We start from the raw sequence: 20,638 nt of genomic DNA on the forward strand, positions 1-20,638 counted from the left end.
CAAGATATTTAATATACTAAAGGCTGCATTTCATAATCTACTTAGAACCAGCAAGCGTGTCCCTAAAACTAGTTTCTAAAGCTAAAAATCTTAAATTAATGGTATGTTTCTATTTAAGAAACTTATCTAAAAAAAAAAATAGTAAAAAGTTGATACACATCAATAAGCATGCAAAGGAATGCAATTTGGTTTCAAATAACTAAATAAGCAACTCAAAATTCATAAACAGTAGTAGTAGTTAGAAGATAAAATCTCTAAGTTCTATGAAAACTTTCATAAAGTAAAGATACTATAATATTATAAGCATAGCAATACTTAGAATACTATCTAAGAAAATGTCTGGGTGGCTGAGTCAAAATTCATTTATCATCAAATATTTACTCAGAAGACAATTAAGTCAGGTGGTGGGTATTATAGAGGGCACGGCTTGCATGGAGCACTGGGTGTGGTGAAAAAATAATGAATAATTTTTTTCTGAAAATAAATAAATTGAAAAACAAACAAACAAAAAAAAAAGTTGTGAGACCCCCCCAAAAAAAAAAAAAAAGACAGTTAAGTTACACTGATTATAGTATACAGAAAGTAAAAAACTAACGATTTTATTACATCATCTCTATCTGCAAATCAACTATTTTAGGCTATAAATTCCTTAGAATGGTTGCTGAACAGTCACCTATAATTCATGTAATTTTACTTTTGTATCTTAAGCGGTACCTTTGAAGAAACTCTTCACAAGTGGAACATAAATTAATATGGATCTCTATGGCTTTTTGTCACAAAAAGCTGAAAAGCAGATATAACATACAAGTCTATCGATGGTCTAGCTTTCATTACAACTTGAGAAAAATATTTGAACAGGAAGTACTAAAAAAGCCTCTTTACTTATATTAATGCCAAACACAGAAGCTCCCTAGCTATAGTGATCATGTAGCAACCTCATCTGGGAAACTTCTGACCTAGAATCAGTTCGACATTTTTTGGACAACTTTCCCAAAGGCATTACCTAAATTATAAAGCTCCTGCAGACACTGGCGTGGGAGCCTGTGAAAACAAAAGCTGCAGCTCTCTGCACTTGGTATTCACTCATGTACAGAGGCCTCATGGCCTGCAAACTGAAGATTCTTTCATTGGAATTATGAAGTAGTGTTAAGAGAGTATTTACTAAAAATGTAAGCAACTAAGCAAGCTAGAGAATTAGATATAATAACAAATAAAAGAATCATAAGTTACATAGCATAACCAAAGTTCTCATTTACTAACTGCCAATTATACCTTAGCACTAGAGGCATTCTATCAAAAAACTCATGTTATTCTTTTAACAATCCTTTAATGTTAATGAACCGGAACCCCCCAAAATCTCATCCTCTCACCTACTCTAACAATTTTCTCCTCCTCCTGGGTTAATTTCTCCCTCTATACCTAATGCTGCCCAACAGCTTTCACCTCCCCACTTAAACTTTTTTCTGATTTCTCCCAACTTAAATTTAAAACAAAAAACAACTCTTAGGGGCGCCTGGGTGGCTCAGTGGGTTAAAGCCTCTGCCTTCAGCTCAGGTCATGATCCCAGGGTCCTGGGATTGAGCCCTGCATCAGGCTCTCTGCTCAGCGGGGAGCCTGCTTCCTCCTCTTTCTCTGCCAGCCTCTCTGCCTACTTGTGATCTCTGTCAAATAAATAAATAAAAATCTTTAAACAAAACAAAACAACTCTTAGTCCTACTTCCCTTCCAGCTATCACCTATTTCTCTTCTTCCTTTTTATGTCATGATCTGTGGGGATAGCACGCCTGGCACTGTGCAGCACACAGCCCACATGACTGAAGTATCTGTATTGGAACTGTCTACATTTATTGCTTTCAATTTCTTTTTCCATTTTACACTAAAGCCCATTACAGTTAGGCTTTTGCCCCCACCAATCCACTGAAATTGTTCTCATCCAAATGTTTTCTGTAAAGTGTCACACAGAAAATATTTTAGGCTTTGTAGACCACATACTCTGTTACACTTTTTTTTTTTTTTTAAAGAATGCTCTAAACTTCAAAATCCATTCTTCATTTGTAGGCTGTAAAACAAAAACAGTAACAAAAGCAGGCATGGTCATGAGGTACATTTGGCTTGACGGTCAATTCCCAGTCCTTACCTTACAAGGCCAATGAGTACTATATGATTTATACTTTGATCATGATTTCCTCCTTCAAAGATTTTCTTCACTTGGCTTCCAGGGCATCACTTATATTCTCCTAGAGCTCCTACTACCTCACAGGTCACTCCTCTTCTAGCCTTCTTTGCTAGTTCTTCAATTTCCTGACTTACTACAGTGGAATGCCCCAAGGCTCAGGGTCTTGAGTTCTTTCCTCCATCTACTGCTTCCTCTCCATACCCACTGTGAGCCCACCCAGACTTATTCACCGCTTGAGGTGGGTACCGTTACCTCAGACTCCTCCTCTCTTTCACACCCCACTCTATAAGCTAATCCCATCAGTTCTACCTTCCAAATGAACCCAAAAGCTGACCATTTCTACTGCTGCCATTCTGGGTCTAGCCACCACCATCTCTTAACCTGGTATACAGCAATAATCTCCAAATCAAGTCACATCATTTCTACCTTTGCCTCCTTTAATCTATCCACAGAGTACCAAAGAGGATCTGGTTAAAAACTAAGTCAGATCATGTTACTCCTCCACTCAAAACCTCCTACAGTTTCCCATGTAACACATAATAAAATCCAATACCCCTATAATGGCCTTCCAGGTTGAAAATGATGCAGACAGCCTTTTCCAGCTGGGCCACATTTACCTCCCTTCTCACCCTTAGCTGGCCCAGCTCAGCCATGCTTACCACCTTGATTTGCCTCAAAAAATCCAAAACACACTCCTACCTTAGGGCCTACTACTCCTAGCTGCTCCCCGGGCTTGGAACACTCTTATCGCAAATACCTTTAAGGCTCACTTCTTTAACTCTTTCAGGTGTTTATTCAAATGTCACCTTCCAGTGAAGCCTTCTCTGACTTTCCTATTTATAGTTGTGAATCCTCTACTACTACTGATCTCTAGCACTTCCCAGCTCCCCTTTCTAATACACTTTTCCAGAGAACTAATCATAGCATTACCTAATGTTCTATATATAATGGTTGTTTATTTTTTGTTTGTTTTGTTTTGTTTTTTACCTGCATGAATTAAGACACTTTTGTGTGTTTGCGGATTTACCTCTGGAACCTCAAACAAGACATGGACGCAGTAGGTGTTCAACATTTAAGGATAAATAAAACCACTAATCATTCTAGAAGAGACGGTCCCACTAACAGTAGTACTTTAAGAATAAACTTATTAGTCTTAGAAAAAGAACTTATCTTGGTTTGACCAATATAAGGTTAACCAGCAGTAAGTCCAATATTTCTTACAGCAGACTAATAAAAGTACAAATAATTTGGCAATGTGTATTGGCAACATTTTTCTAGATGCTTACTCTCTGACACTTCAGTTCCACTTTGAAACATCCTTTCCATGGAAATAATCCAAAACATAGGAAAAATTATGTGCATAAGTATTTAGAAGTAAAAACTTAGACATTATGTTGAACAGTGAACTGAGTAAAATATGGCATATATTCTTGACAGAAATAATGTTCATGAAATCCATTATTCTGTTTTGAAAACTTCAGTGACTCCACTTTGCCTTCAAGACAAATTAGGCAACTTTTTCTACCTTCCTCAGCCTGATATTTTGTCCTTCCCTCTTCAAAATCTACACTCTAGGTACACTTTACCACCTCTCTACCTTCCCAAATTCTCCAATTTCTGGAGACTCTTAACATCTTAGTTTATGTGCTCTCCCCTAGGTACTCTGGCAGCACTTTTCACCAAAGTCATGTTTCATAGTAATTTATGGTAACTGCTTCTTTAATGAACTTTTTTCACCTACCACACTAAATAGCTAAAACTTAGCATAAGCACCTGATCTTAAGCAGACAATACATGTAGAAATGAACTGAGTAATATTACATAAATGTTTATGCCACTATAAATTAACAGGAAGTTTTGGAGGACTGTATGATCTATTTTTTTTTGGAGGGGGGGGAAGTTCCAAGATTGTGCAGGTCTGCCCATGTGTGGGGAGAAATCTCATAATGGAAAAGAAAGTATACTTGTGTGTGTGTATGTGTGTGTCTATAGGGAGTCAAAATGTAAATAATAATAACATTATAGTACTATAAAATGCTTATAAAAACAGTTTCTCAAACTTTTTTTTCCTCTCAAAATGCATAAACCAAATAAAGACAACTACTATGTGAGGAGCCAACAAAGCAGCTAGTCCTTCTATTACCTGAGTGGAGTTAGATAGTTGGTTTTTCCACGGCTCCTCTGCGCTGCTGGTCAGGTTTGTGCGGTTATGAGGTAGAGTGACTGCGGTTCGCTGCAGGTAAGGCACGTTTCCATTACTTCCACTTCCTGTTATGTGATTATTGCCTATCAAAATAGTGTCTGTACTCCCCAGCGTTCTTGATGTGCTACAGGGAACATGGCCTGTAGAAAAGGGTCCATTGGCCAAAGGCTGCCCAGGGCAGGCAGGGCGGACTCCAGGCTGAGAGACGCTAGGCACTCTGGTCAGAGCAAGCTGTGGCTGCTGGCCAGAGACTGAGTTTGTAGGCAGTGATGAGTCAGCTGTTGGCCCATTAGGAATTCCAGTAGATCGTACCTGTGCAACTCCTGTTTGTCTCATCTGTCAAAAAGCAAATGAAAAATAAATGCTGCTTATGTGGCCCATAAAGTTGAGAATCAGAATATGAAGGTATGTACCAGGTAATCTCTGATCTTATCCTAATGTTTAATTTCTCTAGGTTGAAAAATACACACTTTTAAAAATAAAAAATTTTGTTCATATTTTGATTAGCTCCCTTAGAAAAAAAGAAATCTGTTTGGAGAAACATCCCTTCAGTAATGATAAAAGAAAGCAGCTGATAATTATGGAAACTGGAATTTACAGGTCTTTTCCCTACGGAAACAAACAAGGAATCTCAAATTTTCATTCTGTTTTATTTATATGCCAGATCCTCGAAACTAAACAAGTCCTGAAGAACCTCACCTCAGTTTAGGATAGTTTGTTAAGTAATAAATAATATAAATAAACCCTTAGAACACAGGCAAAATAGCATGTAAATAAGTAAGACAATACCACGTCTTGTGCTCAAAATGAAATTTACAGCTGTTTTTACCTAAAAATCTCCGTCTACTATTTATATTTTAGGAAGCAAGACTACTAACTTCCACCAAAAGCTGGCAGAAAGAAGTGGGCATGAACATGCTCTAAAAGGATGTTTTAGTAAAGAAAAATACTCAAAATGCTAACAAATTTTAGGGGGAAAAAAACGCTATACACACTTGGTGTTGCTGCATTAAGACAAACTGACTTTCCAGCTGTTCCAGCATCAGTTTCTGTGCTGGATTTAAGTTATTTCTATTTGCACGGAGCTGTTCCAAGTGCTAGGAAGAAGAAGAAAGGAGAATACAGTCAAAGGCATATCTAAGAAACCAGCTCAAGCTCACTATTCTATGCAACCTTGTCCTAAAACAACTAGACTAACTCAGAACCACTATCTAGTCAAAGATACAGATTCCCAATCAACAGTAATCAACCCCAAGATGAAGCCCTTTACATTTAAGAAAGTAAGAAGTAAACATTCACCTAAAGAGGTTTACTATAATGGGATATTTGAGACAAATGGGCATAAAATTTTACTTGTCAATAGAGTATTTTTCAGTATTCAAACAGAAAGTTCTTTAAGCTTACAAATGCATCATGTCAGGTATACTCAAAGCAGCACTGTTCGGAATAGGAAAGTTTGAAGACAGCCTGACTATCCAAAACAAGTGCTCTGCTTAAATAAAGGTGTGACATCTACATAAATACGCCACAGTCATAAGAGAATAAAGAAGCTCTTTTTACACACTGACACGGAAAGGTCTGTAAAAATACATTGTTAACAATATATATTACATTGTACCATTTGTGTAAAAAAGGAGAAAAATAGTAACGTATGAAAGGAGGAGGATGCATATTTGCTTGTACATGCATGCCATATCTGAGGAAAGACCGGTCAACTAATAACAGAGACTGGCTGTTAAATGAGAACTAAGTGGGCAGGAGCAGGAACGGGAAAGAGAATTTACTCTACATAGACTATAATCATACTGATGCAGTTTGAACCCTGTGAATATACTGCCTGTTTAAAAATAAAACTAAAAATAAATGAAAAATCAAGACTAAATGATCCCAGTACTCTGATAAAAGTAGGTTCATTTTGCTTATGTGTATATTAATTGAATTTACTGCCAATCAACTTTAAGAATACTTAAAAATTTAAAGTTCACTACTTCTACTCTTTTTGAAGAGGAAACACAATCTGTCAAAAGCACATCTCACACACCTGTAATTTCTGTGGCGTCAAACACCATGAGTGAGCTTGTTGCTGTACTGGAGGCTGTGACACTGCATGGCCACCACTCCAATTGTCGGGAGTGTTCTGAGGAAAATTGATAAAAAAAAAAAAAAAAATTAAAGAACATTTGGTTAAATCCATGGAGTTAACAACAATGACTAATGAAGGCCAAATGACTATGAACTGGAATATTACATATAAAAAAATGTTACAACATTAAATTCTTTTAAAAATAATTGTACATGCATAATAAATTTGGGAAATCATAAATTAAAACAAAAATATTGATTCTTTAATAAGCCACCCAAAAAGGCCCACCCCTAAACTATGGCCCAAATGGCTAACCTAAACACCACACTGTCCACTAGATCCAACAATAAATTTATCTCAATGTCAGTAGAAAGTGATGATGAAAAGTGTGTTGAGATCTTAACGGCAGGGAGATGAATAAAATGATTTGATGAATGCAAATTTATCCCTACTTTCTATATTTAATAGGATGCTAAGAATTTGGGATGGAAAACTCAAACCTTTCACTCTTTGATGTCCACAGATTTAAAATAAAGGACAGGTGACAGTCAAACTGCACAAGTTCAGGGCAGTTGGGAGTTTCCTTTTTGAATGGGATTTTCTATTTCTCTAAAATATATACCTTTGTTGGACTAGATGTTCTTTTCCTCTTGGCAGGACTGGACAGGTCATCTACTTGGCTAGAAGGAATCATGTGTAGTGGCAAGGATTGCTGTGAAATTGGTGTTTGACTGAGGCCTACTACAGGTTCAGTATTTGGATGATGAGGTTTACATGCCTAAGAATCACAGAAGGAAGACAAAAATAGGGTTCTATATATTCTTAGTTCATTCCTTCAAATTATAAAACTTTACAAACTGCATAATTTTCAAAACTGTGTGGACATCGCTGATTGCAATTATTGAAAATCAAAATCAAATGAATCATCAATGGAGGAATGTGTACCTTCCTTTGAAAAACTGCTTTAAAAATTAAACCACTGCAGCATTATTTTAAGAAATCTCCTTCAAAATCATGAAAATGCACAAAGGTTCTAAATTGGCACCCCAAAATTTCTTCCCATATCAGAGGGAGTTTTATTTTGATCTAGATTCCCTTCACAATTACAGCAAAAGGCTTTTCATTAATAAAAGCCTCCTGTACTTAGTAAAATACGCTTGACCACTATAGATTGAAAAGAACCCTTAAAGCTGGGCACCTGCAGAACATAACCCAACTTCTCACCTGCTGTGCTGTGTTCATGGCACCCTGCCTGGAGGTAAGCTCTGCGGGGATTGGTAGGCTCCACGCCTCCTCAATACTAGGAAGTAATTTAGTTTTATTCTGTAGACTACCTTGTGGAAGGTTACACAACTGAGCCTAGGAAAAATTATGTAAAAAGCAAATTTAACACAAGCCTACTTGAGTAAGAGCAAGTCCACTAAATCTTCCTAAATGCTATAACTAATTGTTTTTAAAAGAAAATAGATTCTTAATTTGGGGTTTCAGAAAGATACTAAGTATAAAGAGGGTAACCGGAATATAAACCTTTGTGAGAATTAAAACAAAGCTGAGCTCTGTTTTCAGAGTTCTCATAGCTGTCTTCTCATGAAACTCCAAGCAAGAGTGAAAGACAGTGTTTGTGTTCTTTGCTCTAAAATGCTATGACAACTTAAAAATGTAGACAGCACATAGAAAAAAATTATGTAAATTAATATGCATCAACAGTAAATGTGCAAAAGAGCATCTTTTAAATACTGCATATCTTACTTAAAATGAAAAGTTTAAAATAATATTACAAGCTATGGTATGTTTACAAAATATGGAAACAAATTATAGACATCAAAACACAACTAGACAAACTTTCCAACCACCCGCCTCCTGCCTGAGTGTCATAGGGAAACATATGCTTTAAAAAACTGCTATTTAAAAGTTTTACCTGTAAATACTTAATTCGTGCTGCAAGTGCAGAGGTATTACTACAACTTTTGCTTCTGGTTGCATTTAAGTAGCATTTAATGGCATCCTGAGGCTGGTTGCAGGATTCGTAGAGTGTGCCTAGATCCATCCAGGCTGCAGCATGGCCATGGTCCAATTGTACAGCACAAATATAAGCCTGTAAAGCATCCATAGGCTGATTTTGCTGCTGATATAGCACGCTAGAATGAGGAAGAAAAAAAAAAATAGGTCAACTAAGAAAACTACTTAACTTCTCACATGGTATTAACTACCAAGTACATTACATGTGATGCAACTGCTGTATATCAAGTATAATACCATTATTTTTATATAATGTCTTACCCTATTGAACACCATGTATCCGCACTTGCTTCTGATTTATCAATAGACTGCCTGTAAGATATAAAGGCATCCTGAACTTTCCCAATACTTGAATAGCACCTGAGAAGGGAGGGGGGAAAAAATCCAGACAATTCCATTAATACTGATAAATTAATTTTCTGAAAAATGGACTACACATATCAAAGCAAATAAAAAATCCTAACAAGCTAACATATTTCTGTGAATGTGTGTATATATATTAAATTATAATGTAAGTTATAATTAACCACTCAATAAACTATACTATAGTTGATCTGGTAAGTGCTAAAGCATGCTGCATTAATGAATATTAAAATAATTAAAGGCCATATTACTTCAATATCATATAGAGTTAAAAGCACACATGTGCATACACATGCACGGGCCATTACACTTGAACAGCCTGATCTATTTATATAGCTTACATTCATTAAAAATACAGAGTTAAAAACCAAGAAAACCATTCTACGTTGGTAAGACCTGCCAAATCAGATTTCAGTTCTCCTTTCCTAAATAATAACCATGAGGTCAACCACTCTGCAATTCATAAAAAATACAAATATTAAGATGCTGGTAAAAATCAAGCTAACTATAAAAAACAGTAATAATAAAGTGAGTACAATATTTCACGTCACATAAGGGAAGCAGGGATGATTAAAGTTTCAAAGACCTGTCATTTTTTTTAATGCAGATGTACTGGATGAATACAGAGCAGCAGTTGAAACTATAAATACAGAAATTATCTTCTTAGTGCTTTGCACTAAGGAAAAAAGAAAAAAATAAAACTCAGTCCCTGCCTTTAAGGAGCTTACAATTTAGTTGAGGACTGAAGACACATCACAAATGTCATGATGCCATTATCACATGGCTGACATAGACAAGAACTGGTCTGAGAATTTAGGGTAGAAGACACCACAATATATACTACAGGATTTAGGAAAAGCAAGGGAAGGATAATACTAAGGAATTTGAATATGCATAGATGCATATAAGTTTAGATCACTGATTATTCATTATCAGCCAGTATATGGCAATTTGGCCATGAAAATAAGACTGAAAAATAACATGTACTTATGTACATAAATTTTTCATTAAACTAATTAATATTTTTATTGAAACCAACTTATTTTGAAATATAACTGGCCAGGTAAACAGTAAAAAATTCTTAAGTGTTTTTATGTGCCCAAATAGCATATTTAGATCCTCATGATTATTCTCTGGAATTTTACTGATTCCTGTAATCCAAAAGTCTCAGGAACCACTGATTCAGACAGAGAAGATGAGAGAAGGAATTTCAAAATGTTGTTTTGAAGAGTATGAGCAAAACCCAATATAGAGAAGACAGCACAGACACAAAGAGTAGAGAATTGTAAATCCAGTCTGAGGATAACCTGAAATTTTTGTTCTTCTAACAAGAGAAATGGCACCATGAAAGCACTTCACAGGAATATTAATCTGCTAATAATGTGTAGGGATAAACTGGAAGGAAAATAAATTATGGACAGTAAAAAAGAAGGCAGCTATACTCACTGACTTGGAGCAGGCCAAAACTAGGATAAAAGTAAAGAAGATGGCATGAAAGAAAAAGAAGGGAGAAACAGTAAACCAAAAAGACAGATAAAGACTTTGTGACCAACTGATTAGGTATCAGTGGAGAGGAGGGTAATAACTTAGATTTAAGCCTTAGCAAAGAGAGTTTTTAAAAATAAATAAAAGGTGACCTCATTGGCAAAACGAAAAGGAGAGGAGATGATTTGGAAAAGAATATGATGAATGAGGTTTGAAATATGCTTACTTTGATGTGAGGTGAGAACACTAAAATGGATAATGTTAGGTAAAAAATAGATGTGGTCCTGAAATTTAATACCTTGAAATACAGAGATCTAGGTTTGAACTTTATCCATATAAAAGACAGGGTATAAGAACACAGGACACCTACGAGGGAGAGGTGAAAATAAGCCTAAGGAATCACTAATTTTGCGGATTGGGCAGTAAGAAATGTCAGTGACTGAAACAGAGAAGGCAGTGTCTCCTTTACTAAGGGAGAATTCAGGAGAAGTCATTAACAATGCCAAATAGGGACAGATACCATGAAGGAAGGAAATGCTTAACAGACAGTAGAAAACACATTCTGTTTGTTGTTCTTAAATCAAAGCCAAATCTCTGATTTATAGACAAATTTACCTCACCACTGGGAGGAATAAGCAGTAATTCCCCAAACCAATGTTTTCACATTCCATTCCTACAAAGTGAAAGTAGGAAACCAATGTGCCCAAATGCAGATGTCCTAGTCCAACCACCAACCAATTTCCCTCTAATAAAATTTAACTAAGTTCCCCTGAGACAGCCTTGTATCTCTGAAAAAGCAGCAAGTGAACCTAGGCTCTAGTTCCTATTCTGACTTAGTTACCTGTGTGACTATGACCTTGGACAGAACATTTTACTTCTCTGAACTCACTTTCTATATCTATAAAATGGAAGGGTTTACAGAGTGAAGCAGGTGACCTCCCTGGTTCCCTCCTAGCTCTAACATTCTATAGTTCTGTGGTAACAATGTTAGTGATTAGTACTAGTATAAGAGCATTACCACATTATCCTTGTATTATGATACAGACATGCCAAATGACATCAACACACACCTGAAGGCAAAGGTAAGTATGAAAAGCCTCAGAAATATTAAGGTCATCAAATCCCAAAGTTATCTGACACTTGAGGTTGTCATTCAGAGCTTTAATAACTTTTTAAAAATTAATTTATTTATTTATTTCACAGAGAAAGAGAGAAAGAGAGAGAGAGAGATCACATGTACGCAGAGAGAGAGCAGGGGAAGCAGGTTCCTTGCAGAGCAGAGAGCCCGATGCGAGGCTTGATCCCAGGACCCGGAGATCATGACCTGAGCTGAAGGCAGAGGCTTAACCCAGTGAGCCACCCAGATACCCCAAGAGCTTTAATAACTTTTAAAATATACACTATTTATAAAAATTTTCTCACAACAAAAAGGATTAAAAGCAACACATCAGTAGGCAGTGAAATGAGGTAAAAAAAAAAAAAAAAGTAAACATCAATGAAAAAAGTCTAAACAACTGTCGAATTATGTTATTATGATAAAAAATCATTAACATCTAACATGATAATCTTGAACTCCAAAACAAATTAAACTGAGGTAAGTATCCTTTATTTGAGAAATCATAAAGCATGCCGCATATCTGGAAAATTTTATCTGAAAAGATTCGAATAAAAGCATCTCAATAGCTTAAAATATGAAGTCAGTTACTAAAATTAAAAAACAAAAAAACAAAAAAAAACACCCTCCCGTGGAATACTGTTCACTGAGCTAAAAATTACAGCAGTACTAATATAGTAATTTTAGATATTTAAATGCCTAGAATTTTTTAAAAGCATACTAAAAAGACAACAACACTACTGTACTGTATTCAACTACTAATCTTTAGGTCAAAAGGAAAATAATCTCTGGTACACATGCCTTTTAACCTATATTAAAATAAATTTTCATGTATAAATGTTAACACTAGAGGCCATGACCAGGCAGCCCCTACTTCCCAGTACTGAATCTCCTTTCCAGTCTCTACATGAAGCCTCCCACTGCGCAACACTAACACTAGCAATGGTGCCAACTCCAAATGCAAATGGTGTTCAGTCAGTTCATTTATTCCATTTATTGTATAGCCACTTTGCTAGGTGAGAATATACAAAGATGGTAAGATCCAGCTTCTGCTCCCAAATATCTTCAGTGAGAGAGAAAGACAAAACTTGGGCTCTCAAGCTTTACTAGTGAGCAACCCAAATTAGATGATTTTATAGGCCTTGGAAGGCATTAGAACATTTCTGCTAAAAATAGGTACCTTCCCAGCCAACTCTTACTGTACATTATTAGTGACTTATCAAAATTTTTTTAAAAAAACTTAATATTACTCCATCTCATAGAAATACACTTTTCTAAATTTAAAGGAAAAATGTAATCATACAGAATGCTAAAACTTAACATGATTATATGGAAAATTTAAAGAGCTAAATTAAAACAAAATGGGATAATTTCAAAAGAAATCACAAAATTGAAACCTTTAGGGTGAGTAGGTACCTAACAGATAATCTATAACCAGGGTTTCTTAACCTCGTCACTACTGACATTTTGGGTGAGGTCATTTTTTGTTCTAGAGGGCTGTCCCACTAGATGTCTGTAGCATTCCCCATAGCCGTGATAACCAAGTATCTCCACACATTATAAATTTTCCTCTATGGGACAAAATAGTCCCCTATGAAAACCAACGATCTAACATAATCCTCTTCTTTAATAGGTTAAAAGAAAACTGAAGCATCAAAAAGTTTAACTGTACTATCCATGATTCCACATATAGTAGCCTAACCAAGACTTGAATCCAAGTCTCTCAACATCTAGTACACTGATCTTTCCACCATACCACAAAAGCTAAAACCACTTAGGAACCAAAATACAATCGAATAATGGCCCAAAAATATAAATCTATCAGATACATATTCAAAAGGTATATTTCAAATAATCAGTAATTTTGGCATTTAAAGTAGAGAGAAAAGGTTGTAGACGTACAGAAAACTATTTTCATTATATGTCACTTCTCCTTTCCAACAAAACCGCTAATAATATATCCACTTTCTCACTGTGGGATGTCAAGCAGAACTGATTTGAGACCTACATTAATCAAATTATGTCCATTCTAACCTATATATCACTATCTAAAATTATAAATAGGAAGGTCCCATTGGCTACTGGTAGTCACCAGGAAGAGTAAGAAATTAATTCTGTTCTGTTTGACACATTAAAAAAAAAATACTAGAATTCAAAAGAAAGTGTATTTAAATACTAAAATGAAGAACTATTATCTAATAAGACTTTTTAAAAACCAACAATAATTCAAGACAAATGAAAATCTAACAAGCAAAATAAGAAATGTCCCAGTAGACCAGATTATACTGTGAGAAAACTATCACATTCCTAAGTTTTCTTTAACTTCCAGAAATCTTTGTGATAATATATTTAAAAAGGATAACACACTGACCAGGTTATAAATGTAAACAAACCTTTTAGCTCACAATTCAAATCTCTTAGCTGGAATAAACAAAAGCAAAACTCAAGTATAGTCTCACCTTCCGAGGAAATACCAGGACTGGCCAGAATTAGGATCTGCTTCCAAGGACTTTTGGAGATATTGAATAGCATAGCTTTCCTTGGTGGCTTTATCTCCCAGAAGATCCACAGTGTGATGCATCCAACCTATAGCAAATGATTAAAAAGTATTTATCTAAATGACTTAATGGATCTTCAATTTTTTAAGAATACCAAGCAGAAAACATGTAAGTAAAAATACTCTTTTTTCAGTCAATTTATTCATTTAGTTTGGCATACACATTCCCAAAATTTAGAACTGCTAATTCTGATCATAAGAAGTCTGTTTCTCACAGGAAGATATAGTCAAACCTATAAAGAACTTTATCCCAAGAAACTGAAACGATATTAAGCACTGATTTAACACTTAGTAGATTAAACTACAGTTCCTCTTTTCTACTTTTGGTATTTGAAAAAACCCAAGTTATGAAACACAGAATATAAAGATGTTCGATCTTATTCAGTGCTCTATGTAAAACTTTATGTACATTTTAAGACTCTCCAAAACAGTCTATTAACCCAATGTTTATTTCAAAAACAGTAAATATGATACTACTTAATCAATAATAAGCTCAGAGTACAACATACACATATAACCCTACCTCACTGGCACTGGCCACATATGTTCACAACTTATCTAAAATAAGAACTATAAAGCATTCAACAATTAAAACAAAACAAAACAAAACAAAACCCAAGGCTAAGAAAAGTATATTCAAATGGTGTAAATAAAAATGGTATAAAATGCATACCACAAATGTTTAATAAATAAGTTTAGATAGTGAATAATCTCAAATTGCACGCAGAATCTCAAAAAACTGAATACACAGGGACGCCTGGGTGGCTCAGTTGGTTAAGCAGCTGCCTTCGGCTCGGGTCATGATCCCAGCGTCCTGGGATCGAGTCCCACATCGGGCTCCTTGCTCGGCAGGGAGCCAGCTTCTCCCTCTGCCTCTGCCTGCCTCTCTGTCTGCCTGTGCTCGCTCTCTCTCCCTCTCTCTCTGACAAATAAATAAATAAAATCTAAAAAAAAAAAGAAAAAACCTGAATACACAGAAGCAGATAGTAGGATGGTGGTTACCAGGAATGGGGAGGTAGGGGAAATGGGGAGATACTGGTCTAAGGGTACGAAATTGCAGTTATGTAGGATGAGTAAGTCTAGAGAGTAATGTACAGCAGAATGACTATAGTTAATAATACTATAATATATATATATAGGAGATTTGCTAAGAGAATAGGTTTTGGGTGCTCCCACCACACAAAATCAAATGGTAACCATGTGAGGAAATGAATCTCTTGATTAACTTGCCAAAACTATTCATTTTACTATGTATAAATGTATCATGTTGTACACCTTAAATATGCACAATTTTTATAGTATGGAAGAGGGAAGAGGGAAAAAAAAAGTAAAGGGCTATGTAAGCAATCAAAAGATTGGATCATGGAATACTGACTGTATTCTAAAACCTTTGAGATACACAGCAATAATTTGGTTTAATTTGCTGGGGAAATCATACTTCAGTTGTGGATCAATTCAAGTGCATGAAATCAGCTCTGTTCTTCATGTATAGTCCGTATTACATATAACAAATAAGGACCCTTATTTTCTGATCTTTATTATAGTTGCTGTGCTCCAAAAGGTATTTCAAGGAGACTGAGTTACTATGTTTTATGGAAATACATGTCAATCACACGTTTACGTTTGCTCATCTGTTCTCTGTTATCCCCTATTACTATTAAGAATGGAACCTAGAGAAAGCAGCTCTGAAAGGAGCTGCCTAAGCAGTAATGACAAGCAAGCAGAAGGACTGATGTGTAGGCATAAGTTAGACTTAATTAGGAGAAGTGTTTTTTCCTTTCAAAAGCATGAAGTTTATTATACTTACACTCTGAAATATGGTAAGCCAACGCTAAAGAGGACAGGTGATTCAGACATAATCCAAAACTATTTCAATTTATTTCCTAAATTTAAAAGGTGTATGCATTTTTGCTATTGACATTTTCTTCACTGCATCTAAAATGCATAAAAACTTATAGTGTGGATTAAAAAAAAAGTTCATATTCAACTATTAGCTGAATGAGTAAGCAGCCTTATGCCAAAGGCATTACTTTGTTCTTTTTACTTAAGAACACAAAAAACTTCTTTACTAGTAAGCTTGTTATAAATTTTTTTAAAGATTTCATTTATTTATTTGAGAGAGAGCCCGCACGCATGCAAATGGAGGGGAGACAGAAAGGGATAAACTTGTTTTAATTTAAAGATACAAATTCACAATACTCAAACATGATCTGTAAGCTTACTAAAAAAATATTCAAGTAATTCCACAATTTTTGAAAGTATGGATAACTCAAGTAAAATTCTAACCAGAGATTAAATTAAAAACAAAACTAAAAATGAAAGTTTTATATTAAGACAATGTGGTCAGTTTGTATAATTAATCATAGGATATGTACCAATATCATGAAGATCAGTGATAAAATCTAGGCTTAAATGATTTTAAAACTATGTAAGAATAGTCACATTTATGAAAATATTCATATTACTACACATTGGTTAAAAATTAAGAATAAATTATTTGCCCAGACCAAAAACAAATAAACAAAAGCTGGGGGGAAAACCCAAATAACAAATACATAAAGGAAATAAGACTCAATAACTATATAACGAAACTAATATAGGGAACTCAATCACTATTGTCTTGGTCACAGTAACATATTACAACCAAATGGCTACATTTCTTCATCTTTAACAACAGACTAGAGTACTACATGTGTACAAAAACACTATATTGTTAGATATTCCACAACTTTTAAATGAAATGTTTCAGTTAATCTTACTGACAGAGCTATGAAAGCAAGCTCACCAACCACCAAGTGACTTTAGTACTAAGCATATGTAGCACAAAGAAGTATTCAACCTCCTTCACCCACAGGTTAAGTACTAGAGAATAATTTCTGAGAATTTAAAAGGACTAGCTACACTGAAGAACTGAAATGAGATGGACAATGCTTGGCAGAAGGCGGAAATATGCTCAGTTCAGATTAATTCTATCAACTCTGGGTAAAAGAAGGAAAAAGAATAGAATATAGGAGCCATATATTTGCCATCTCTGACACGTAAAAATCATAAAGAGAAAAACTTATAATACACTAAATGTACACTATTACATACCTAACTGTTGTAAGACAGTTGCCTTTACTTGTGCAGAAAGGTTTTCCGTCTGCAAAAGTTGTTCGTAAGCTTCCTTTGCAGAATGATACTTCCTCTAAAAAAAGCAGAAAAAAGATATTTAAAGAAAAATAAAATTGGTATCTTTGAAGAATCAGCTCATATATTAGGATTTACTGCATAATATTTTTAAAAAAGATTTACTACATAATCCTGACAAAGTATTAAAAGATGCCCTAATTTTAAGAATGTGCTTCATCTCAATTGTTAAAATCATCAACTTATTTAATAACAAATAATTTCACCTTTATTTCGTAACACAGATGAAGCGAGAGAAATATTCTACCTCCAAGTGCATAATCCGTTTACCTAGAAACACCAAGTTCCCAAGGAACTTAATAAAAATAACAGAGTATACACCAACAATGCTTTAAAAAATCTAAATGCAAAAGTAGTTAAAACCTAAGTTTAAAGGATACTGGTATATATCCTAAGGAAAAAAATTATAATATGTATGATTTTAAAGATACCAAATTTCCGATACTTAGAGAGTAACAGCATTCACAATATTTAAAGGTTCCATAGGCAAATCTCTAAATGAAACCATTTACCCTCAGCCCCTTCCCACCAAAAGTACTAATGTGAAAGAAACCCATTATTGTTACAGCCATAAAGCTTAAGACTGTTTCTCCAAGAAAAAGGAGAAGGGGGGAAAAAGGGGTAAGCTAACAAAAGAAAACCTCATAAATATTACCTTTAAAATATACTCAGCAGAAAAATGGATTGAGGTGGCTTTTATTTATTATCAGCAATACTCCACAGCTGCCTGACAAACAAATTCTTCTCAACAAAACATAGGTATAGGGGCTCCTGGGTGGCTCCGTTAAGTGTCTGCCTTTGGCTCAGGTCATGACTGGGGATCCAGTCCCACACTGGGCTCCCTTGCTCAGCAGGAAGTCTGCTTCTCCCTCTCCCTGTCACTCCCCACAGCTGGCTTGTGTTCTCTCTCCCTCTCACTCACTCTCCCAAATAAGTAAAATATTTCTAAATAAAAACAACAACAAACAAAAAACCATAGGCAGAAATACAAAACCAGCTGTAAGAGCCTCAGGCAAATCACTGAAACTATGACTCAACATCCATAAAACAGAGCTAATACCCAATCTTTCCATCTGGAGTTGTTCTAAGGATCAAATGAGGTAAGCAACAGCTGGAGAAACAAGTAAGGTGCTACATGTATACAGTATGTCAACAAAGAAAAGATCAAAAAGAACTAGCCAATGAGAGTAACAGAAGCTACTACTTAAACTTTTACTCATCAATTAAATTAGTTCCCCTAAATATTAATCTGATCCCAAAAAGTTGTTTAGGCAATTAATACAAGGTAAGGACCAAGTTACCCAACTCAATTCCTTTGAGTGGTATGCTAAAACATACTTCCAAATACAAACAATAATAATAATAAAAAATATTTTAAAAACTGGCTGCATCACACTGAGAAACATAGAGTTAGACTTCTACCTCTTATCATATACAGGCAGTTCAGAACCATATGAAAAAAAAATGTAGGAGAGTATTTCTTTGAGATGGGAAAGTTGTTCTTTGACATGGCCAAAACAATACAAATCCTAAGGAAAAATAAAGATCTGATTTGAAACACAAAGTGGAGGGACGCCTGGGTGGCTCAGTTGGTTAAGCAGCTGCCTTCGGCTCAGGTCATGATCCCAGGGTCCTCGGATTGAGTCCCACATCGGGCTCCTTGCTTGGCAGGGAGCCTGCTTCTCCCTCTGCCTCTGCCTGCCTCTTTGCCTGTGCTCGCTTGCTTTCTCTCCCTCTGTCTCTGACAAATTAAAAAAAAAAAAAAAAAAAGAAAAGAAACACAAAGTGGAAAAATAGGCAATGAACACAAAAACCAACACATAAAGGTGAAAAACATGTGAACAAGCATGTAACTCCCGAAATCAGAAAATCCAAGTTTAAATGAAATACTATCACCTACTCATCAGATCGGCAAACATAAGTAAGTTGGGTAATCCAAGTCTTTTGGGGATGTGAGCAAAGGAAAACACTCATGCCCTGCTGGAATGGGACTGATTCATGAAATTAGGTATGCAAACACACTACAATCCAGCAAGCTCACTCTTGGGTCACACATACAAAAGAAACATTTCCACAGGTAATGCTCTAAATGGTACTGTTGATGGTATCAGGAACTGGAGTCAACCTAGGTCTATGTCACTAGGAGTGAAAACACAAAATATGATGGATGCTTACACTAGAACAATATGCAGGATTACATATGGCATACAAAAAGCAACATGAGTTTATCTTTAAAGGTGTTTTTAAGTTTTGCCTCTGGTAATGTTGGAGAAGCTGTTCCACAGGCAGTTTTCAGCTCTGGATAAAATATAAGCCAACTATCAGAAAGCCCAGAGGGAAACCAGAAACATTAACCCTTAAGAAAAGGTTATGGTAGTGGATGAGTAACCCCCCTTTTACTAGGATTTTCACCTGAGAGCAGGACTCAACTGGTGCCTGGCTGGCTAGAACTCAAAAGAAATGAGGAATCTCACTAGTCTGAAGAATCAGAGGACGCACTTTGAACCTATGACAAGAGATGGACGTGAAGGGAGAAATCCTAGGAAGGAGAGAATAAATGAAAGAGAACTCCAAATTCTGTGGTTAAACTCTGCCTAAATCTCTTACTGACTGCTGAACTATGCATGAACATGGCAGATGTCCAGCAGTCTAAAAGAACTAAACAGAGATTTCAGCCCCTGTCACTACAGGGGTGACCACATTTAGTGTGCCGTGATCAAAATTAACTGGCTAATATAAAACAAAAACATCAATCTTCAGAAAAATAAAACAAAGTCACTCCAAAATGTATTATTCATGACAGCCCCAGGGTAAAATTACCAGATTTATAAAGAATCAGGAAGATTTTACGCACATTCAAAAGAAAAGGGAATTAATGAAAATTAACTATGAAATTAGATGATGAAATCTGTAAATAATTTTAAGGCAGCCACTTTAACAATTCATGGACAATAAGAAAAATATGATCATAATGAGTGAATGGGCAAGAAATTAAAGCATGGAAAGAAACAAAAAAATTCTAAAAACTGAATAAAAAGTAAATATAAATAAAATTCTGGTAATCATAATAAAAATTTTTCTAAAAAATGGTTTCTAAAAACTGAAAAACATCCGAAATTCAAAAGAAAAAAAATCACTGGATAGAACAGAAACTGAAGAGCAGATTGGAGACTTAAAAATAAAAGCCATCCAAAGATAAATGAGGCAATAACAGTCTACCATACATGTAACCAGAATCCAAGAAGGGAAAAAGAATGGAGCAGAAAAGATATAATATAATGGCTAAGACCTTCCAGACTGATGAAAAATATCAAATCCCATGTCTAAAGACTAAGAAAACCATAAGTAGTGTAAGTGTAAAGAAAGAAACAGGGTGGCCCAGTGTGTTAAGCCTCTGCCCTCAGCTCAGGTCATGATCTCAGGGTCCTGGGATTGGGTCCTGGGATTGAG

The 20,638-nt window shown here is 35.3% G+C and overlaps 1 protein-coding gene across 6 annotated transcripts in view; it reads right to left on the reverse strand.

Moving 5' to 3' along the window:
- The window catches only part of KDM6A (lysine demethylase 6A), a 204,510-nt gene that overhangs the window by 44,471 nt on the left and 139,401 nt on the right, over positions 1-20,638 (reverse strand). Inside the window, exons 9-17 of one of the 6 annotated variants that reach the window (XM_044235735.1) lie at positions 17,093-17,186; positions 13,902-14,028; positions 8,742-8,840; positions 8,380-8,599; positions 7,686-7,820; positions 7,084-7,239; positions 6,420-6,515; positions 5,374-5,475; positions 4,319-4,714 (exon numbers count right to left, since the gene is read on the reverse strand). In XM_044235735.1, the coding sequence (XP_044091670.1) occupies positions 4,319-4,714; positions 5,374-5,475; positions 6,420-6,515; positions 7,084-7,239; positions 7,686-7,820; positions 8,380-8,599; positions 8,742-8,840; positions 13,902-14,028; positions 17,093-17,186 (1,425 nt within the window). The remainder of the gene's footprint in view (positions 1-4,318; positions 4,715-5,373; positions 5,476-6,419; positions 6,516-7,083; positions 7,240-7,685; positions 7,821-8,379; positions 8,600-8,741; positions 8,841-13,901; positions 14,029-17,092; positions 17,187-20,638) is intronic. The other 5 variants (XM_044235737.1, XM_044235738.1, XM_044235736.1 and 2 more) reach the window with 5 other exon arrangements.

Source organism: Neovison vison, chromosome X (genome assembly GCF_020171115.1).
Source record: "Neovison vison isolate M4711 chromosome X, ASM_NN_V1, whole genome shotgun sequence".
Classification (NCBI taxonomy): Eukaryota; Metazoa; Chordata; class Mammalia; order Carnivora; family Mustelidae; genus Neogale; species Neogale vison.